Below are 22,786 nucleotides of genomic sequence, written 5' to 3' on the forward strand. Positions count from 1 at the left end.
CGCATCCTGAGCCCTCAGGAGACCCTGTTGCCCTGGTGGACGTCACTCAGAAGAAAGGATACAGGACGGACACGAGCTTTCCTCGACATCACACATCGAGAGGTATGGAAGAGGAAGCAGGCTCACTCTGCGCTTCCTGAGGGATCAGCCAGGGCCCGGGTGGCACACCTGTACATGACTGTGGCCAGCACCAAGGGTCACAGGACTGGGCCCCACGGGCCTTCACCATCACTTTGCTGTAAAGGACCCTTTCCTCTGCACCCAGCCGGGAATGCTCCCAGTGCTGATCACTTTAAAGGCACCTGATCTCTTTCATTTGTGTTTCTGAACAGAGAAGCATGGCGAGGTGGCAAAGTGGGACAGCTGGGGCCCAGGGCACCCTGACCAGAAGAGGGGTCTGCAGTGGAGCACAGAATACCACATGGGCAGATGCCCTGCTGTCACTCTGTCAGAAGGGCCCACCACATACACGCACACTCATGCAAACACACCAACGTCACCACGGCTACCCAACATGCCCACACCCTAACAAGAGTCCAGGGTCGCTGGTGTTGAGCAAGGGCGTGCCAGGTCCCCAGCCATGCACTCCGTGGTGGAAGGAGGCGTGGGGAGGCCAGGCCTGGGGGCTGTTTGGGAGACAGCTGTCCACACACTGCCATAAGATGAGCTGGGGCTGCGCGTGTCCTCGTGGTGTGAGACGGGGCGCCGCTGGCTCTCCGGCACGTGCAGACTCCCCAGAGGCCCCTGCCGCTCTGGGTTCAGCCCTCGCCTCTCTCACAGCAGCATCCTGAGCCTTTGAAAACTCGCAGCCCAAGAGCCTGCGTTCCCTTCAGGGAGCACAGTGATTCCGGGAATATGTACAAAAAAGTATGCACATGGAGAAGGATGCAAGCACACACGTTTCGTCCCCAAGATGGGGTTCACGTCCCTGTGTGAGTACGGTGGCCACTGACCTACCCCAGCGTGGAGACACTCAGTGCCCGCTGAGCCACGGGCCTGCAGGCACCACCACCTAGTGGCCAGTCCCCGGAACTGCAGGATTTGGCATGCTCCCCAGGCCTGCTGTAGTAAGCGCCTGGCAGCCCTCACCTGGCACCAAGGTGAGCAGAGGCTTTTCTTTTTTCTGTACTGGGAACCAAAGCCAGAGCCTGATGCCTGCTTGGCAAGTGCTGTGCCCCTGAGCTACATCCCCAGCCCTGAGGTCCATTAGGTCAGGTTCGCACCTTCTTTAATGGTTGGGGAAACAAAGTTTTAAAGAATGTTTTGTGACACATTAAAAATTATACAAAATTCAAATTTTAATGGCCATAAATTAAATTGCACTAGAGCACAGCCACTCACTTGTTTCCGTGTCTTCTAAGGCTGCCTTCGCACTACAGCAGCAGAGGTGAATACTTGCCACAGAGAACACAGGCCCCAGAGCTGGAAAATGTGCTCTCTGGCCTTGTGCAGAGACTGCCTGCCAAGGCTTGCTGAGAGGCCTGCCGAGACCGCGGCTCAGTGCACGTTCCCCACTGGCCCCTTCATCCACTTCAAAAGCAACGAGACCCTCAGAGAAAGGGCTCTTGAGCATGTCCAGTCTACACCTTCCAGGAGGAGCAGGGCATGTCCTCTCCTCAACACGCTTTAATCCTGCACAGCCACTCACCAAAAAGAACTCACATTCCCTCTGGCCCCTGAGTTCTTCCTAAAATAAACCTGAGGCTGGGAACATGCCTGAGGTCCTGGGTTTGGTCCCCACACCACAAAAAAAAAAAATTAAAATAAAATAGCTTGCTTACTTCTCTTTCTCTCCCTGGCACTAAGAAATTCTTTGATTCAAACTGCTTTCAGTCAGAGAATTCCTAAATCCACTTATTCCACATGCACTTACCAGCACATATAACAAGCACTATGATCAGGGTTTGAGGCACACAGACACACAAAATGTAGGGCCTGGCCCTAAGGCATTGACCATTTAAAGGAGATCATGAACCAGGTGAGGCAGCATACACCCATGATAACAGTGACTTGGGAGCTGAGGCAGAAGGATGGAAAGTTCCAGGCCAGCCTCAGCAATTTAGTGAGGCTCTAAGCAACTTGTGAGAAACTGCTTCAAAATAAAATTTTTTAAAAAAGAACTGGGAATGTGGCTCAGCACCTTGAGTTCAATCCTTGGTATAGCAAATAAATAAATAATAAAGGGACTTACAGAAAAGCATAGGAAGATGATTAAGGAGAGGTAGGAGGCAGAGAAAATCTTATCCAGGCCAGCCGGAGGAACCAGGGCAGGCTTCCGAAGAAGCAGCAGAGGAAGAGGTAGAAAGGGGAAATCAGAACTGGAGGAGACCATCCTAAGCCCAACGACACAGAGAGGTGGACGTGAGAAACAGCAGGCCTCTTACAGACAACTAATCAGCTGGGGAACGAAGGAGCCACAGAGCACACAGTTTCCTTTACTAGTCTGGCACCAGGCTATTGCCATTTATGCCCAGCTGTTTACGAACATTGGAAAGTGATGCTACTAGCAACACGTTTGAACGCTTGAAACTGCCTTTTGCTTACATTGCCACGTTCCCATAGTGCCCTTTGAGGTGGGCAAATGAAGAAATGGAGACTCGACTCTGAGAAGAAAGAAACGTGGCTAAGACCTCCTACATAAAACGCAGCAGCATCTCCTCCGTGGGAACCACTACTCATGTGCACCGAGGCTGCACAAGGGCCCTGCAGCTGCACCCTCCGTGAGAACAAACTTGGGAAACCACTCCCGGTCCATCAGGAACGGCTGGGGAATGGACGCCATAGTGCGTTCACACCGCGAACGCTGGGGAACTGGGAAAGTGGGTGACCTAGAACCTCACATATCAGCAAGTGTTGATATTAAAAAAGTAATATAAAAATGGTGAGTGAAAAAAACAAATTCCAAAGGAAAAAGCAGTATATATAATAACATTTATGTAAAATTCTAAGTCATGCAAAGCAATATTCCCTCTTACCTTGGGATATATATGCAGTAAAATTATGAAGAAATGCCTGTGAATGAGAAATGCTGGATATAGGAAAAGAAGTTCATTAAGAAGTAAGGTCCCAACAGTGTGAGACCCCAGGTTTGGATCCCGGCACTGCAAAAAAATAGAATAAAATAAGATGGCATGCGAGCTTCTATTCTAACCTCTTTCTGGAGAGGGCATTGCAGGAGGATGGAGTGAATCATGTGTTTAGTTACCCAATAGTGTAAAACTGTGGGAATCATAAGGTGATGCTGGGTCGGGGTGTGCAGGCTAGAGGCAGAGTGAGATCAGGGAGGTGCACAGAAGCTGGTGGGCTCGGTTTCACTCTTCCAACCGACGATGGAAAGCCAGTTATGACTTCTTCACTGAATCCTCGGCAGAAACGTGAAAAAAGATGGTAGCTGCTGAAATCACAGGAAGGGAGATCTCAGCTTGTTCCAGTCAGGAAAGATCGTGAGCAGGCAACATGGTGCGACAGGAACGCAGAGGGCACCCAGGAGAAAGATCTTCACAAAGCCTGTCAGGAAGCACTCCCATCACAGGAAAGAGTGGGCACGGCGCACCTGGGAGCTGGACAGACCCAGCTGTTCCAACAGCGCAGCCCACCAGTCCCAGGACGCTGGGATAGGATCGGGAAAGGGTGGGCACGGCGCACCCGGGAGCTGGACAGACCCAGCTGTTCCAACAGCGCAGCCCACCAGTCCCCAGGACGCTGGGATAGGAACGGGAAAGGGTGGGCACGGCGCACCCGGGAGCTGGACAGACCCGGCTGTTCCAACAGCGCAGCCCGCCAGTCCCAGGACGCTGGGATAGGATCGGGAAAGGGTGGGCACGGCGCACCCGGGAGCTGGACAGACCCGGCTGTTCCAACAGCGCAGCCCACCAGTCCCAGGACGCTGGGATAGGATCGGGAAAGGGTGGGCACGGCGCACCCGGGAGCTGGACAGACCCGGCTGTTCCAACAGCGCAGCCCACCAGTCCCAGGACGCTGGGATAGGATCGGGAAAGGGTGGGCACGGCGCACCCGGGAGCTGGACAGACCCGGCTGTTCCAACAGCGCAGCCCACCAGTCCCAGGACGCTGGGATAGGATCGGGAAAGGGTGGGCACGGCGCACCCGGGAGCTGGACAGACCCGGCTGTTCCAACAGCGCAGCCAATTATCACGGTGCAGTACGACCAGTCCCAGGACGCCGCCTGGAGGAGCCCCCGAGCCCCACGAAGTCCAGCGGCAGGTGTGACCACGTGTGTGCCGAGGAAGGACGTGGCCACGCGAGCGAGGCCGGCGCTTCCTCGGACCGGACACGGGACGCAGGCTGCAGGTGCCCGTTCCGCGTGTCCCGCACACGCGTGCTCGTAGCCTGAAGCGGGGAGCGCTAGGGACCCTGACGACAACGCCATGAGCAAGGGTGTGCCCGCTCCACGCTGGGTCTGAGACGCCCAGCAAGGAGGACAAGAGATGCGCAGGTGGGACGCGCGCCCACGGTCCCCCGCCTCAGCGGCTCTCAGACGCGGCCGCACCCCGTGGTCCCCGTGCTTCCCCTTCCTCCAATGGAGCGCGGAACCACAGCGCAGAGGCCGGGCGCCAGCCGGGCCGGCGCGGGACGCACAGGGGGCGTGGCCCTGGGCGGGGCTCAGGGGGCGTGGCGCCGGGCCTGCGGAGAGCGGGGCCGCGCAGGCGCCAGAGCGCGCCCGGCCGCCATGGCGCCGGCGCCGCCCAGTCAGCCGCCGGTGGTGGCGGCGATTCCCCTCGGGAGGCCGGGTCTCCGCCTCCTGCTCCCGGCCCGCCTGATCCGGGCGGCGGCGGCGGCGGCGGCGTTCCTGCCTCTCCGCCCCTCCCAGCGCACCCGGCCGGGCCGCGGCGCTGGCGGGGAGGGGCCGAGGTCGTCGCCGCCCCGCCTCCCAGAAGGTGAGTTCCCGCGGGGCGGCGGCCGGGCTCGGCCTCGGTCCGCGGGCCCGGGGGTCGGAGGACCAGGGGTCGCAGGCGCGGCGGCGCGGGCCTTCCGGGGACAGGAGGCCGGGACCCCGGCGGGTGTGCGCCTCCAGTGCCGGCGCGGGAGCTGGACGCCGCGCCGAGCGGGCACCGACCCGGTTCCCTGGCCACTGGCAGCGGGTCGGGCTCGGGCGTGTGGGACGGGCACTGCGCCGGGTCGGCGCCCGCGGAGACCCGGAGGCCAGGCCGGGCCCTGCCGGCCGCGTTCGGAGGAGCGGCCTTCAGGTGCCGGGACGCGCCGGGCTGCAGGGGAGCCCGTGCGTCTCGGAAGGACCGAGAGCGGCTCCGGAGGAGGCCGGCGCGGAGCCGTTCCCAGGTGCGCACAGCCCGGGCCCTGGCCTCGGGCTGCAGGTGGCTCGGGGAACTCCGGATGAGCCTCTTGCAGGGGGGACTTGGAGTTTCACCGCCCGCCGACGCCGCCCCTGCCTTCCCCCGGGCGGCGCTGGAGTTCCTGAGTCTCCGCTGCTAGGCGGTGCGGAGCCCTGGGCACAGCGGGGACCCGACCTCCGGTAGAGCTGCTGCTGGCGGTGCGGAGCCCTGTGCACAGCCCCGTGCACAGCAGGACCCAACCTCAGGTAGAGCTGCTGCTGGGCGGTGCGGAGCCCTGTGCACAGCCCTGTGCACAGCCCTGTGCACAGCGGGGACCCGACCTCAGGTAGAGCTGCTGCTGGGCGGTGAGGAGCCCCGTGCACAGCAGGACCCGACCTCAGGCAGAGCTGCTGCACCCCAACCCGAGAGCAGGCAAAACGGTCAGACAGGGCCCTGCGGCCAGACACGCACGCGGCTCTGCTGTGTGGCCTTGAGTCACTTTTTGTCTGCAGAGTGAAAGATAATGGAATCCAAATATTAAAGAATGATTTAGGTCCCTTTCTCCAGGCGTGACACCCTGAATGTGAGAACCCTATAAAAACACTTGATCATGATGTGTCCATTTTGTGTGCCAGTCCATGATCTTACACGTTTCACTTTGGAAAAATGACAAAGAAATAAAATGACTCCTTACAACGTTTTTCTAAGCAATGAATTATAAACTCCATTCACAATATTTACTAATTAGAATTCCATTACAACCAAATAAGTGTCTTCGGTCAGTCTGAATTAGTGTCATCCTTCTGAGTTTTGAAACAAACAAAGCCCAGAGGCATCCAAATTTTTGTTTTTCCCCAGTACCAGTGATTGAACCTAGAGGTACTATTCCACCAGGTGCATCCCCAGCCCTTTTTGTTTTATTTTGAGATAGTCTGTATGTTGCCCAGGCTGGCCTCAAACTTGGAATCCTCTTGCCTCAGCCTTCCCAAAAGCTGGGATTACTGGTGTACCGTGCTTGGCTGATACATTTTTTTCTTTTATACCAAAACTTCCTGTCACCAACAAGTATGCCTGAAGAGCTTATAGGTGTCAAGACTGCAGGTCAGGGTGGCTCTGTGGCCAACCCACAGATGTGGAAACAGCACTTCGTGGAAAATTAACTTTTTGCCAAACTTGGCATTCAGCTGTTTGTTTTGGTTTTTGCCGTGACTTTAAATATGTACAGACACTTTAAAAGACATCAGTTCATAGTGTTACCGATGACCTTTCTGTACCACTTCAGGTGGTAGACGAGGACACTGGATTAGGAGTCTTGACTAGTAATGGGTCCTGCTGTCGGTTTCTTCACTAGCTCTATTGCCCTGAGTAAGTCCCCAGTTTTTTGAACTTGATTTTTTCATCTATTGAGTGGGGTAGCTGGACTAGCCCAGTGGTTCTTAGCCAGCGGTCATGCTGCCACCTCCCTGCCCTCGTCCCCAGGAGGCCTGGTAATGTCTGGACATTTGCCTGTCACACCACTGGGCAGGGGGAACACAGTGAGCAAGGGCAGGTTCTGAGGGCATCTTTATAGTATGGGTCAGAAGTGCCACAGCATCCTAAAAATGCACTGGACAACCCTACACACACAATGCAGGGTGATCCTGCCAAGAGCGTCAAGACGGAGGAACCCGACCTTAACCAGACTCTGACACCAATCAGCAGACTTCCCACATTGGCATTCTTTCCACAGGGTGGCTCTGTACCAAAACAGCAATTCATTGAACACGAAACTCGCCTGTAATGCCATCAGAGACATTCAGAGTAATGAAATCTGCTGAGTCAGGGTTGAGGTTATTCACCGGACTTGAAAAGCAAAATATAATTGATACCTACAAAATTACATCATGTCACTTTTATTTCAGGTTGATATCCTTCATTAGCCACTTGACAAATGGTAAATATTTGATATGTTACACTGTAAAACACTATTAAGACTCAATATTAAGTTTTGAGATAACATCCCCAGTCCTTTTTATTTTATACTTTGAGATATGGTCTCAATAAGTTACTGAGTGTGACCCTGAACTTGTGATTCGCCTGCCTCCTGAGTCACTAGAATTACAGGCTTGTACCACCATGCCCAGCATATATGTGTATTTTAGATAGTTATAAAAGCTTTAAATAGTTGCCAGCAATGATTGTAGGTAAACAAGAAGAGGTAAACAAAATACTTAACCAATATCTTTTTTTTTTTTTTAAGAACTTTTTAGGAGAGTCCTCCAAATGTTATCAAAGAAATGTCATGTTCTCAGTCATTACAATTCCATTCTCACTTTCAAAATCCTAATAGGACCACTAAAACTGACTTGAAGCCTAAGTCAACAGCTACACAGAAAGTTGAGGCAGGCAGATCACTTGAGCCCGAGAGTTCAGAGCCAACCCAGGCAACACAGAGCCTGTCTCAAAAAACAAAAAAAAAAAAAAATCGCATCACCATGAGTTTGTGTGCATGAACTCTGAATCATGAGACGGTCTAATAGGGTGCAGCGACACACCTGTAATCCCAGCAGGGAGTCTAAGGCAGGAGGGTCTTGAGTTTGAGGCTAGCCTCAATAACTTAGCAGGATTCTGTCACAAAATAAATTGGGGGAAAAAAAAAGACTGGGGCTGTAGCTCAGTTATAAAGCACCCCAGGACTCAGTCCCAGTACCAAAAAAAGAAAGAGAAGTACTGTAACCCTAGGTCATTACCTTTTTGTCTTGCTTATTTTAAAGTTAAATGTATTTATATATTTTAAAACAAGACTAATTGAGAGATATAATATATGATATATTTTTACTCATCAATTTCTTCCTAAAGTGTGTCTGATTTACAGTTATCTTGAGCACATTTTTAAGCAAACCTTTTAAATCTATACACTGGTACCGAAATTAAGCTTAGTTTGAAGATATCCAGTATGATGTAGATACTTAAGGAGATTTAGATTACAAGGTTATAATTTTTTTCACAAAAATCAGCATGATACAGGTATATACCAAGAGCAAGATTTCAGTATTCTCTCCCCCACTCCTTTCCTATTCCCATTAAATTTAATGTGTACCTTTAAAAAATTTTTTTCACAGGACTGGGGAGTGAACCCAGAGGGTTTCTACCAGTGAGCTGCGTCCCCAGCCCATGTCACTTTGAAACAGGGCCTTGGTTAATTGCTGAGTCTGGCGTCAAGTTTTTGATCTTACTGCCTCGGCTTCCAGAGTGCTGGGACTGTAGGAGCGCGCCCTCACACCCAGCCTTCAGCTTTCTTTCTGCCTGATTTTAACTAACATACAAGATCTGACTGTCAATTCAGAGTCACATGAATCAGTAATGAAAGCCACTGTGAAAGTTTAGTAATTATTCAAAGGATACAGGCAGTCGAGAGACTCAAATGAATCAGAAGAGCTCTGGTACAGGCAAGATGTCTCTCCAGGCTGTTTTCCCACGTTGGATCTGTGTCTCTGACCCAGAATAATAGATGGGGTTTTTAAGTGAGGTTTACAGGGTCACTTCACATAGCAGATTGTGAATCATTTATGCCCCCAAGAGTTGTATGGCTTGTGTGATGTTCTTCACAGAACAATGCCTCATCAATTTGGGGTTTATTTGCTGTCAGTGACCCTTTGCCAGGGACATCTTGCTAAGGGTCCTTCAGAGATGGGGTTTCTTCCTTCCTAGCAACTATCATTAAGCTCTTTTTTTCCTCATTATTTATTATTGGTGAATCGTAGTTGCCCATAATGGAGGGGCTTATTGTTAAATATTCTTAATTGCTATGATTAGGCTCTTAATTCCAAGACCCAGCAGCTCTAGAGGCTGGGAATTCCTGTATCAAGGTGCCAACTCTGGCGAAGGCCTTCTTACTACATCATCCCAGGGCAGAAGGCAGCCGAGTGTGCGGAGAGAGCAAACTCACAGCCTCACACCCTCTTATGAGTGGCATTAAATCTGTCCATGAAGGTGAAGGCTTCATGACCTACAACCTCCCCTTGGGCCCACATCTCCCACACTGTTGCTTTGGAAACTAAGTTTTCATTGCATTTTAGGGGAACATGTTAAAACCATAGCAACATCTTAATTATAAACTGGCCAACTTCTATAAAATAAATTTCAACCTTAGGAACTTCAAATTGAAGTTCAGTTCTCAAGTATTAATGTAGTAATTTGGGGATAGATTACTTATTATGAGGGAAAAGGCTTTTAGCAGATTTTCTAGAAGTTATATACAAGTATACTTTTGAGATACTTGATGAGCCTACTCAGTGAAATTTGTGTGGTTACCTTTGTACCCACTGTGCCTACCACAAGTGAGGATGCTTTGTTTCCTGATGTGACTGTAAGATGACATTAGTGCTGTGTTGGAGCGTACACAGGGGTTGGACCCCCAGATGGAGCACAGTCCACATTCAGCTGATCCTGTAAAATGCCAGAGTCCACATAAAACCCACACCCTCCATGTGCTGAGTCGTCTCTAGGTTACTTAGGATACCAGATGGAGTGCAGACGCTTGTGTTGTTAATACTATGTTTAGGGAATAATGGCAAGAAAAAGGGTCTGTACGTGTTCAGTGTAGACGTGGTTTTTAAAGTATATTCTAATTGTGGTTGGTTGAGTCCAAGGATGTGGAAACCACAGATATGAAGGGCGTACTGTAGCTGAACTCAGTGACCATCATAAAATGGACTGCGTTCTTGTGAGTGCTGTAAAAAATACCAAGACTGGATTTCTTAGCCCACCTTTCAGTGTTCAAGATCACTTCCAGGAAGTCCAGTCTCCCATTGGTGCCCCGGTAACCTTTCCTTCAGAGCCATATTCTGGACCAAATAAAAGTGTTATCTTACTAGAGACTTACTAAATGTTTTCACATGAAAACTGCTGTTCTAATGAGCACAAAAAGCAGTTGCTGTAGCCTGTAGGCACTTGGGAAATGACGAGTTGGGATGGTGTATGAAGTGATATTACAAGTTGAAGACTGAAAGTATTAATCCAGATGTTTAATTTGACCTGTTTTGTCTCCCTTTATTTCCTCTAGGTACCACATTTAACGAACAAGGACGGAACTTTTACAGATTCATTTTATAAGAGGATCTGTGGAATAATGCTTCAGTTTGAATAAGAAACAAGTTCCTATTATGAGGTAGGTTGAAAATAAAGAGAATATGACCAACAAAAGCTTAAATGTAGCAGGTAACTTCATGATGTCATCTGTTTAATCCTTACAAGACCCCAGATGGAGAGACGGGCTCAAAGAGCAACTTACTCTTGGGGAATTAGGATCTAAACTCGAGTCTTTGTAACTCCAAAATCCATTTTCTTTCCCCATGTCCTCCACTGTTCTTCTAGTAACATGCAAGAGACCTCATAAAGCTCAAGCAGGAAACTATTAATCTGAATCAGAAATGTCAGACCCAGAGAGCATTCCCTGCAGTAGCAAAAGGTCATAAAGGTCATAAACATAATCGTAGCACTCTCACCCTTGACCTATGCCTTTTTTTTTTTTTTTTTTTTTTTTTTTTTTTTAAGAATTACAGAGTGTTGAAACTAAATGGTAAACTATTTACTGGTCAGTCAGGTGTGGTGGTGCAGGTGTGTAATCCCAGCAACTTGGGAGACTGAGGCAGAGGATCAAAAGTTCCAGGCCAGCCTCCGCAACTTAGTGAGACCCTGTCTCAAAAAATGAAAAGGGGGACTGGGGATGAAGCTCAGCTGGTAGAGTGCTTGCCTCACAAGCACAAGGCCCTGCGTTTAATCCCCATCACCACAAAAGAAATAAATAAATAAATAAGGGCTGGGATGTGGCTTGGTGATAAAGCACCCCTAGGTTTAATTCCCAGTACCAAAAAAAAAAGACATCCATCGGCTTTACTTTTTTAGTTTATAGCCAAAGAAACTGTGATCCAGAAGAGAGTGGTTCTCCTTAGCTGGTTGTGGACGTGACAAAGCCTGCAGATGAGGTCTGATTTCTGTCCAGTGTGAACTCCCTGTGCGTGGCGGGACTTCTCCTGTGTCTTCTCTCCTGGTGGTGGCATCCTGGAGAAAGAATGATCCTGTGCACCCTATTTCATTCAGCACCTTACAGTGATCTTTCCCACTCTGATCTTTGCCTTCTCTTAAGACCCAGATAAGCTATTGGGTCTCTTAGGTCTGGTATCTAAAATACCAGGAGTACTAGGTCCATTCATGTGCAGGAAACACAGAGCCAGCTCTGCTGCTTGAGGAACTGGTCTATTGTCAGGCTCTGGTGATCTTGTCAGGAACTACTGTTTAGTGTGCTGTGGTTGAGATTAAAGTATAATTGCAGTCACATCTTGGCCTTGGATTGAGTGGCCTGGACTCGGGTCCAGCTCTCCTGCTAGTTGCTGACAAGTCTCTTGTTTCTTCAACCTGCAGAATGGGGTCGGTAATCTCTGTCTTGCCATAGTCGTAAAGTCAAATACGTGTGTATGCCTAGTGTAATCCATTCCCCAGAGCGAAGGTTCTAAGACTGGTGAAAGAGATAATCACAAGGTTCTGTGACACTCAAGTCACATTGAGATTTTTAAAATAGCTTTTGTACAATTGTAAAGTAATAGTCAATGTAGAAAAGCATATAAATACAAGAAAATAAAAATCACTCATAGCATACTCTGAAAATGTTTGTTTCTCCCTTTTCCCTGTATGAACATTTTAGTTGTGTGGCCACTTTAAGATCAGTTCAGGGATTATCTCCCCTTCTGTCTTGCCCCCTAGAGATTTCTTCACTCTTACATACAGGAGATTGGAGGTAGGCAGTGCAAGGCTGCTGGGACGTCGGAAGAGGACCTGGCTTCCTTCCTCGTGTTTGGATGCTGAGCTGCAGCCCTGGCGTCTCGTCCTGGCAGCAGGAGGGTGGAGCATTACACAGCTTTCTCAGAACTCATTCATATGCCCACATCTTCAAGAAAGGCCAGAAAGTGTAGTCTTTTAACTAGGCACTCTGCCTGAGGTTTGTTACCAAGGAGGGGAGGCGTAATTTGAGATAGCATCTTGCTAAATTGCCCAGGCTGGACTCAAATTTTCAATCCTCCTGCCTCTGCCTCCTGAGTCACTGAGATCACAGCTGTATACCACCACACCTGGCTTGAATTATTTGATCTTTATAACAAGGTTGTGCTTAGTTTCAGGTGAACAAGAATAGAATGTTACACAATATAGATCTGTAATCTCTGCATCAAGTTTTTTAGCCCCTAGGTTCTTTCACAGCCTCACTATTTGAAGAAAGTTCATTCTGAAAATCTGAAGCACTTAACGGGTGAATATGATCAGGTATCTCCACCAAGCTCTCAGCCTGATAAGGGTAAGGTTTCATTCACCTCGTCATCCCTCTCTGCCCTCTGCAGTGTGTGCTACTGGCTTCTTAGCATAATGTCCTCCTGTTCCTCTCGGTCATGCCGTTTATCAATACTGCATTCCTTTTTATTGCTGAATAATATTCCATTGTATGAATGTACCATTTTTTGTTTGTCCACTTATTAGTTAATGGAGGTTGGAATTGGTTCCATTTTTTTATCACCGATAATTTTTATTCCATTGTATGTTTGTACCACCGTTTGGCTTATCCATTTACCTATTAATCAACTTTTTTTTTTTTTTCTGGAGCTGTTACAGATAGAATTACTGTAAACATTCATGTTCAACCTTGTGTAGACATAGATCTCCTTTTGTTTGGGGTAAATACCTAGGAGTGGTATAAACTGGATCACTGGGTATGTGTGACTTCCTAAGAAACTGCCTGTGATAGTTTGGATGTGGAGTCCCCCAGAAGCTCATAGGTGAGGCAATGCAAGAAGTTTTAAAGGAGAAATGATTGAGTTTCGAGAGTCTTAACCAATCAGTGGATGAATTCCTGCTGGGATTAACTGGCAACTGAAGGCAGGCAGGGTATGGCTCGGGGAGGCAGGCCCTGGGGGTGCCTCTGGTGAGTGGAGTCTCTGCTGCCTGACGTGATTCTTCCCTCCGCCACATTCTTCCAGCCTCACCTCAATCCCTGAGGAAGGAGCCAGCGGTCTGGACTGAGGCCTCTGAAGTATGAGCCTGCAAGTCCACTGTCCTCCTTAAAGCCGCCTCCTCAAGTCTTTGGTCACAGCGACAAAATGCCTGACTGGACACTGCCCAACTAGTGGCCACACTGTAGTCCCAGGGACTGGGAGGCTGAGGCAAGAGGACTACAAGTTCAAGGCCAACCTGGGCAACTTAATCCTGTTTGAGAATATGAAATGGAAAGGACTGGGGATATATGCAGCTCCGCGGTAGAACACCCTGGGTTTAGGCCCCAGTACCAGAGTGAAGGAAGAAGCTTGCTGCTTTCTAAGTGGCTGTTCCGCTTTACATCCCACTAAGGGCATCTGCGGGCTCCAGTGTCCATACCCTCGCCGTCCTTCCATTTCAGTCATTCCCAGGAGGGATGCTTACCACTGAACAACATCACTAGTTCTCTTTAGTTTTTGAGACAGGACCTCACCAAGTTGCTGAAGCTGACCTCAACTTGTCATCCTCCTGCCTTGGCCTCCCAATCCCTGGGATGACAGGTGTGGCCACTACACCCAGCTTAGTTCACATTTTCTTTTTTTTTCCCTGTATTTTTTATTGATACTTAATGGTACTTAATGATGGAATTTGTTTTTGCATAGTTCATATTTTCTTGATGACTAATAATTTTCAACATCTTTTCACGTTGATGGGCAATTTCTATTTTTCTTTTCTGAAGTGTTTGTTAAAATAATTTGCCTATATTTAACCATTTGTTATTTTTCTAGTCTGAATTTTTGTGCTACTTACATTGAATAGGAGCTAATTTTTGCAACTCAACAAATTGTGTTTCATTTAGAGAAAACTGGGTTTCATTTCCAGGAAAACAGCTGATCAGTAGTGACCCTAGAGAGCCGTCTCGCTTGTTTTGTTAAAGGGAAGACACTCAGCCCACATAGGCTTCGCTACTGCCTCCTATCTGACAGATGAAATATGTCACCAATACTGTCTAGGGCAGCGTCGTCTCATAGGGTTCTCTCTGCTGTATTTGTGCTTACTCAGGAGTTGAGGTGGGAGAAGAGAGAGAATCGGGAGTAATGTTGCTTGTCCCCTCTCCCCTCCAAAAAGAATCATACAAGCAAGCAAAAGCCATATAAACTAGACACAGTAGTGCAGGCCTGAAATCCAGCTTCCTGGGAGACCGAGGCAGGAGGGTCACAGGTGCCAGGACAGCATGGGAAGCCTCGTGAGCCCTCTTCAAGTGAAAATGAACAAAGGGCTGGGAACGTAACTAGTGTCAGAACACCTGCCTAGCATGCGTGAGGCCTTGTGTTCCCTTGCCAGCACCAAACCAAAACAAATCCCTCGGGTGTGTCCACTCCTAAGTCTCTTCTGAAACGCCTACGTCAGCTCTGTCCCTCAGAGCTTCCTCCCGTTTCCTCCTTAACCCTCTGGTCAGTGCTTTGAGAGAACAAACCAGAAGGTATTCTAGAATGCTTTTCCACCAATCAGAACAAACGGAATGATATCCAAGCACTGTGCAGAGACACAGAACTCTGTTCGCTCATATTCCCTCATGCCCTGTACTTGAGTAGTTTTGTCTTAGAGCTGAATTTCTAATTTCCAGCATCCCCAAACCGTTTCTCAAACGTCCTTTTATTATTTTTTTATATTTTTTCCTAATTAGTCTTCCTTTTATTATTAGGCCTTACAGTACTGTAGTCAGGTGAGTATGTTTGTTCATTTTATTTGAGTAAACTGAACTTTGTAAAGATCAGATTATTTCTCAGTGGTTCTGTGACTTCTCTAAGAAAACAATATACAGGAAACTGAGTACTAGAACTTTAGAAATTACCTGAGCGTTCAGATCAGGCCACCCACTCACGATGTGCGGTTCTCGCCCGCACATCCCTGTGCGCCTTCGTCTTGGGTCCTGTGATGGGGTCCTCTGTCACTTCCCTCTGCCTCTTCCTTCTGTCGTAGGGAGGGTCAAGTTACCGTGAGTGGCCTGAGAGATACTTGACCATACTGACACTACTTTTTGGCATATTGTTATAATGTTTACCACTTATGATGAAGTTTTAATTTGTTTGGGCTTCGTTTTTCAAAGTTATTTTCAAGAGCAAAGGAAATATTCAGAACAAAATAACCTAGTAAGGATTTTCTTCCATCTTCTCTGCAGAGAATCCCTTTTTGTCAACCTAATGAAGCATTCGAAGAAGTCATATGACTCTTTTCAAGATGAACTTGAAGATTATATTAAAGTGCAGAAAGCCAGAGGCTTAGAGCCCAAGACTTGTTTCAGAAAGTTGAGAGAGGACTATTTGGAAACCTGTGGGTACAGAGAGCTTGACTCCAGACCCAGGTATCAAGTGTTTGATCCAAGACCCCCATCTGGCACTGTCCAGACCTGCCCACGATCACGCAGTACTCCACACACCGTGGAAAGCCAGCCGCCTCAGTGCTCCCCAGCTCAGGACCCCGGGAGCTGCTCTCAGCTCCCCAAGGACTGTTTCTTAGAGAAGCCCGTGCCCACGGGCCTTGGTCAGCGAGTGTATGACTGTGGTTCTTACGACATGGAATCCAGAGTTCGCGGGCACCTCTCCTCAAGAAACAGCCCCAGTGCCCATCCAACCAGCCATAAAGAGGTGCATCAGAGGAGGAAGAGAGGCCCAGAGGAGGGCAGGGAGAAGACAGAGGAGGAGCGGCCCAGGCATCGGAAAAGAGGCTCTGAGGAGGCGGATTCAGACAGGCACAGGGGCATCCAGAGAAAGAAAGCAAAGGCCAAGGCAGAAGCCGCACAGGTCGGTGCAGAAAGGCCGAAGAACCGGAAAGAGAAGAGGAGCCGGGAGGCAGCCTCCAAAAGAGAGGGCCGCAAGCACAAAAGAGCAAGGAAGGACCAAGGCAAGGAGAGAGCAGATGAGGAGCTGCTTTGGGACCAGTCCATCCTCGGGTTCTGAGGGGCGTGGCCGGTTCTCCTGAGGTCACACTGAAAGAGTGTGGAGCTGGGTTCCTGGTGCTTGTGTCCCTGCGGCCTTCTTTTGTGAGCAGCCCTTAGAATTCCTCACCAAGGCCGCAGAACCTGAGGCCTCCCCCCGCTGCTGCCCTGCGGGAGCTGCTCCTGATCCTCGTTCTCCGAAAGCGCCGCCTCGTTGTTCCCACGGTGCAGTCTCTTCGGGATGGCGGCTCTGCTGTGTATCAGACTGGACCGTGGCGTTACCTTCCCGTGCGAGGGCGTCTGTTTTAAACTGGAGGATGAGCAGACTTTGCAGAATCCGTTTCTTGGTTGGGATTGTTTTAGTTTTGAGTGGGATATTTTTTTAAGTTCATTGATTTTCTCTATCCAATTTAGATTTTTTTTTCCCTTTGTTAGCTCTAACTTTTATAGGTGGGAAAGTGGAAAATGAAATACATTATAGTAATAGTAATAAGCTTATGTTTTTGTATAGTTTTAAGAGTTTCTAAGAGTCTCAGTACAAAATCACTTTGTATTCTTGAAATGTTTATAATAAAGTGTTCTAATTTCTGCATGTTGTTCTGTGTCAGTGATCTGTCCCCAACCAACAGTGATTTTCTTTGGCAAGTGGAAGATCAAAGTAACAACAAGACAGTCGTCCATAAGCGGCAAGATCTGTTGGGTGGGTGACATTTTAGGGCTGTGGAAAGTCTTTACCTCCTGTGCCAAACTGATTCCTATTTGAACCCAGTTTTCAGAATAGAAAACCAATGTTTTTCCAAATAGTTGAAACTGAAGAGATAGGAATTCATAAGAAGTGAAGTGCCGCTAGCTTATTCCATCAGGGCAGCACCGAAGGACTACTCAGCGGGATGCCAGGGTGCTCCGATGTCTTCAAGGGAGTCAGGTCCCCGGTTGGCACCTGACCAAACAGTCTACCCTGAATGCATCCTGCAGGTCCTTTTTAAAATGGGATTAAAATCATGGGAATTGGGCAGGGGGAGACTACAGTACGTGATGTTGGTGAGGATCTTGAAGAAGCCCTGTGGCTTGCACAATAGTTTTCAAAAATTTTAGGAGAGAAACTTTGCCCTAAAATCTGATGGAGGCCTCGTTCTCCACCCCGTCCAATGTACAAGAGCCTTTCAGTGGCGAGGCTTCTGGCTGAAGCTGAGCTTGCTTTGGGCAGCTCTCTGCTCCCCGCTTCTGCCTCTTCAAGGGGCGCACTTCCCAAGAGCAGAACCCAAGAGAAGAAATGGGAGGAATTCCTGGTAGATTTGGAAGGAAAGGGTCAAAAACTAGAGGTAGAAAAAATGGGACTGATGATCGTAACATACGTGAACGAATAGAGCCACAGGCCTGCACCTGCCGGGAGAAACCTGAAGAAGTGAGGGTTGGGTCGTCTTCCAGCTGGCAGACCCAGGGCAGCCAGCCCCAGAAGCCAAACGGCCCAGCACGGGGAGGGCTGCAGCCGGGCGCCAGCAGATACCGGGAGGAACAGGTGCAAAGGACTTGTGGGGTGGGAACGGGCCTTGGGAAGTGGCTACAAAGCAAGATGAAGGCACACATCACACAGGGTCAGCTCCCACTTGGAAGTGAAGGAGCAGGATGTGTGTCCCTGGCAGAGTACCAGGGAATCCAAGAGTCCACGTACTGGAATTTCTGTGGGTGAGGCTGTAAGAAGTCGTTGGAGCTGAGGCTGGAAACACTAGGCTGTGTGAAGGAACTTGGATTTGTCCTTGTGACAGAAACCTAAAGACCTTGAGTTCCAGTGTCAGAAAGACCACTTCCTCCAGGATCCGAACCCCTTCACCCCGGTCATTCGAGCCCCTTGGCTTTGCCTGGATCCTGGGGTGTGACTGGATGGAGCTGGGTGTCTGACAAACAGCTGGAGGCTGGATCCGAGGGAGTCGGCGAAGCCCTAGGCACCTCCAGTGGGAGGAGTCCTCGTTTTGATGGGAGAGGGATGACTGCCAGGCAGTGTCCCCAGAGCCCGTTGAAGGACTTCCTCCTGAGGAGCCGGGGGACGGGGAAGCAGACTGCTCCTGAAGACACACCGCGCTGTGTGCACTGTTTTCCACTATTCTGTTACATGAAGCTACGTTGGGGATCAGGACAGGAAAGGACAAACCAGAACCAGAGACCAGGCGGGAGGCTGCAGGAGACAGTGAGGTGGAGGGAGCTTCCGCGGCGGACGCTGGTACTGCTCACTGACCGGGTGACTCCAGTCCTCTCACGCTCGAGAGGATTTGCTGGCCTGGGGTAGCAGGTATGAAGTTGAGTCTGACATGCTGAGTTTCAACCTGCTGGACCCTCATGGAGATTCCCAGTGGAGAGAGACTTGAGTCTCAAGCTCAGGCAAATGGACCAAGAGCTGTGTGTTGTGAGTTACTTGCATATAGGTTTGAGGCCACCAGAATGAGCGATGCCCAGGGAGAAGATGTAGCGTAGGAATAAAACCCAGCAATGGCGAAAGCCAGCATTCAGAAGAAAGGGTACAAAGGACCAGAAAATCAGCAGAAAACCCATTAGGCTCAACTCTGTATCTACATACGTGCGTGCATAATTTTAATGTGTGTACGTGTAAAACAGAGCTTGCCTGGCCGCCTATCTCACTGGGCCCCAAACAGCCAAGAAGGAAGGAAGGGCGCGTAGGCGCCGTGCCATATTCTGAATGGGTGACCACGAACCTCCAATCCCTTCGGCCTCCAGCAGGGAGGTCTGCTTCGTGGTCTCTCCTCCCAGCCTTCTTAGTGTGGCCCACGCAGGCCCCCTTCCTCTCAGCCGATGACCTCACCTCACACTCCACTAGGAAAATAGACGCCCTGTCCTTCCACCAGAACTGCGAGCTGCCTTCCAGTCATGGTGAAGATGCCCCCGCTCTTCCTGAAGGCGCCTCCTGTCCTCCTGCACCAAATTCTGATCCTTCTCAGGACTTCATCTCTCTCCTGCACCCAGTCTGTACTGGATTCTGCCATCAACATGCCTCTGTCTCTTTCAGAGACAAAACATCAAAACTCCCTTGGCCCTCTGCGACGTGGAGGGGAAGGAACTGGGTTTCTCCCGCCGCACTCTCACAACACCCCACAAGGTTTCTGTGACCTCTGGTCACCATGAAGTGTGAGGATTCCCCACCCACAACCAGTAGCCCTCTTCTGTTTTTGCAGCAGACACCAGCTGGGTGTCCTCTGAGCCCATTCATCTCCAACACGATCCACCTGGAGGTAGAGTAGGTCCCCCAGGCAAGGGCTCAGTTCCCAAGACAGCCCCCAACTCGATGCAAACCACAGGCCCCAGGTCGGGACCTGTTTCTGACTGACCGCTGTAACTTGGGTTCCAAGAGCCCTCCTTGGATTTGACTGATTTGCCAGAACAGCTCACCGAGTTCAGGGAAACCTGGCTCACGCTTACTGGCTCATGATAAAGGGCACTGCAGATGGAGACGTGCAGGGGTGGAGGCAGTGGGAGGGGAGGCAGCTCCCTGCCCACGCCAGGTGGGCCACCCCCAGGAGCCTGCATGTGTTCAGGTATCTGAAGCTCCCGACCTGCAGCAGCAAGGAGTCCTCATGACACAGTGCTCCGTCTGCACCTGGACAGAGCCATCAAACAGCGCTTCCCTCAGGATGGGTACCAAGGCGTGGAAAGGCTGGGTCACGTGGTGGTGCCACTCCCAGGCACGTCAGTGTTACAGCAGCGCGAGTCACAACAGCCCAGGGACCTGTCGGCAGATGGGTGGACAGAGATGTGGCATGGAGTCCTACTCAGCCGTGAAGAAGAACGAAGGGACATTGCTGGTAGGCACGGAACTGGAGAGCATCACGCCAAGTGGAGCAGGCAGACTCAGAAGTCAAGGGCCGATGTTCTATCTCACGTGGAAGCCAGAGCAAAGTAGAGGGGAGATCGGTGCAGTAGAGGAAGGGTAGTGAGGGGTGGGAAGAGGGACAGGGAGGGGAAGAAGTGCAGAATGGAACTAACTGACCACGTACTGTGCTCTGTGCTGTATGAAAACCACAGTGAATGTCACATTATGGATGAAGCACCAATTTCAAGTCAGGAAAGGCATATAGAGTAGGGAAGGGGACGGGAGGCAGGAAGGGAGGAGCAGAGGAAGTGCCGGGAGCCGACGTGGAGTAAATCGAATCCCCACATGCGTGACGGTGTCGAAAGGAGCCCACTCTGTGTAACTAGGACACACTGATACACACGTCTTTAAAAGTGGCTCCTCTGCGTTCCCTCCAACTTGTCTGACCCTTGGTGGCTGGCCAGTCACCTTGCCAGTCCCCAGGGTCACAGAGCAGCCCGCCAGGAGGCTCCAGCGCAGGAAGGCAGGAGGGAAGGAGGGTGGTGCTGGTCTCAGTCAGGACCTGAACACGGTTGGGCATTTACTACCGTGGCTGGTGGGGTCGCTTGACCTTTAGCCTCGTGGTCTTCGTCACAAAACGATGCTTATAAAACCATCTCACCAGCGGAGGTTGTTTGAAGATAAAATGCGCCAGTTCCATGCTGTGCGGTAGTCGAATCAGAATATCAGGTACAGGGCTGGGGACGGCTCAGAGGGAGCCGCGTGCTCCGTGCCAAAGGCACCCAAGGGAGCGAAGAGCGTGTGCGTCAGCCCTCTGCGAGCCCGGGTCCAGCTGCGTGGATCAGTCGTGTCTGTGTGGAACAGGAACGCGCCAAACGACACGGTGCGGCAGCTTCGGGGACACTCGTCGCATCTGGTGCTGCGAGTGACCCTGAGGTGATCCTCAGCTCCGGGGGAGGCGTCTGTCACAGGGGGTCGTGAGCACCCTCAGATCTGGTATCCGCAGGGCCCTGGCACTGTCCTGGTGCTCGCCAAGGGACAAGGGACGACTGTGCTCGGGATGCAGGCTTGGGGAACCCGGATGGCGTGAAGTGTCACAGTGCTGAGCCCAGGTCGCCGGCCGCGCACACTGGGGCCTCAGGCTGCCTCTTCTACGCCCTGGCCCAGCCCCTCTCCCAGCTTCCCAGGAGGCCGTTCTTCAGCAAGCACCCCTGGCAGCAGCCTCCTCCAAGCGAAGCCTGACCAACCCCCAGCAAAAGCCCTGCAGAGCACTGCAGCGTCCCCGGGTCCAGCGCTGAAAGCAGTGGCCTTTCCTGATGCTGCAGCCAGGAGAGGGTGGTGGGCGAGCTCTGTCCTCGGGGAACACGAAAGAATAAGGAACGTCCAACCCCTGGACCACGAGGCCAGGTCCACCCTCAAAGACAGCCCTGGAGGATGCTGCAGTCAGGCCAGGCAGAAGCCAAACGATTCGGGAAACATGAGCCAAAGCGAAAACAGAACGCAAGACCCACTGAGACCACCCGCAGACAGAGGCACGTGGACCCCAGTGACCAGCAGAGGGCTGCTGGCCCCAGAAGACGCCGCGGACAGTGGACCTGCAGTGCTGGCAAAGGCAGCCTCCCCGTAGTGAGGCTGAGGGGGTGGAGGGTGGCGTCCACGTGCAAAACAAACAGGAGGAGACCCCTGACTCCCCACCCTCAGCCGGCCAGACTCGCTCCAGCTGACTCACTCCAGAGCTCTCCAAAGGCATCTCAGGAGGCCACCTTTATGACATCAGCCATGGCTGTGGCTTTGATTAGGCTTGCGCTGTTGTTTTGGTGCTAGGGATCAAACCTAGAGCCTGTGCTAAGTCCCACTGAGCTGATATCCTCAGCCCCTATGGCAGTGTCCTTAGGCAGGGACCGCATTGCCTCCCAGGGGACAGCTGGCAATGTCTGGAGACATGCGGGTTGTTACAACTGACAGGAGGGGGTTGTGACTGTCATCCGGTGGAGAGAAGCCAGGGGTGTGGCCCAGAGCAAGGAACCAGCTGGCTCCAATGCCACCGTGCTGAGGTGGAGAAGCCCTGCCCCAGGTCAGGAGACTGTCCTAGACTATCAGGTTAAAAAACACTAGCCCTGATCATTCGTTTGCTAGACCTGACAATATTGAAGTTAAGAATGTCTGTCTATTCTTAAGACACCAAACAGCGTCACCAAGGGAAGCCTGGCACAGGGCGCACACCTGTCACCCAGCAACTTGGGAGGCTGAGGCAGGAAGATCTCAAGTTTGAGGCCAGCCTGGGCCTCTCACTCCCTCCCTCCCTCCCTCCCTCCCTCTCTCCCTCTCTCCCTCTCCCTCCCTCCCTCCCTCTCTCCCTCTCTTCCTCTCTCCCTCCCTCTCTTCTTCTCTCCCTCCCTCTCTTCCTCTCTCCCTCCCTCTCTCCCTCTCCCTCCCTCCCCTTCTCTCTCCCTCTCTCCTCTCTCCCTCCCTCCCTCTCTCCTCCCTCCCTCTCTCCCTCCCTCTCTCCCTCCCTCCCTCTCTTCCTCTCTCCCTCCCTCCCTCCCTCTCTCCCTCTCTTCCTCTCTCCCTCCCTCTCTTCTTCTCTCCCTCCCTCTCTTCCTCTCTCCCTCCCTCTCTCCCTCTCCCTCCCTCCCTCTCTCCCTCTCTCCCTCTCCCTCCCTCCCTCTCTCCCTCCCTCCCTCCCTCTCCCTCCCTCCCTCTCTCCCTCCCTCTCTCCCTCCCTCTCTCTGAAACCTCT

General features: G+C 51.1%; 2 protein-coding genes across 3 annotated transcripts; both read left to right on the plus strand.

The window, feature by feature from the left end:
• Positions 1-4,539: 4,539 nt before the first annotated feature.
• On the plus strand, positions 4,540-7,739 carry LOC306643868 (uncharacterized protein; the record flags this gene model as incomplete). Its single annotated transcript, XM_079110170.1, has 3 exons — positions 4,540-4,855; positions 4,903-5,490; positions 7,192-7,739. The coding sequence occupies 2 exons, from the start codon at positions 4,540-4,542 to the stop codon at positions 5,448-5,450; spliced, it is 864 nt and encodes a 287-aa protein (XP_078966296.1). The 3' UTR covers positions 5,451-5,490; positions 7,192-7,739.
• A 2,595-nt stretch (positions 7,740-10,334) lies between these two features.
• KRCC1 (lysine rich coiled-coil 1) lies at positions 10,335-16,816 on the plus strand. Of its 2 annotated transcripts, none has more exons than XM_079111290.1 (3): positions 10,335-10,439; positions 12,505-12,617; positions 15,471-16,816. In XM_079111290.1, the coding sequence occupies exon 3, from the start codon at positions 15,493-15,495 to the stop codon at positions 16,246-16,248; it is 756 nt and encodes a 251-aa protein (XP_078967416.1). In that variant the 5' UTR covers positions 10,335-10,439; positions 12,505-12,617; positions 15,471-15,492; the 3' UTR covers positions 16,249-16,816. The 2 variants fall into 2 exon arrangements, with proteins under 2 accessions (XP_078967416.1, XP_078967417.1); XM_079111291.1 differs by having other exon boundaries at positions 12,505-12,572.
• The last annotated feature ends 5,970 nt before the right edge of the window (positions 16,817-22,786 follow it).

Source organism: Sciurus vulgaris (assembly GCF_902686455.1).
Source record: "Sciurus vulgaris genome assembly, chromosome: 14".
In the NCBI taxonomy this organism is placed as follows: Eukaryota; Metazoa; Chordata; class Mammalia; order Rodentia; family Sciuridae; genus Sciurus; species Sciurus vulgaris.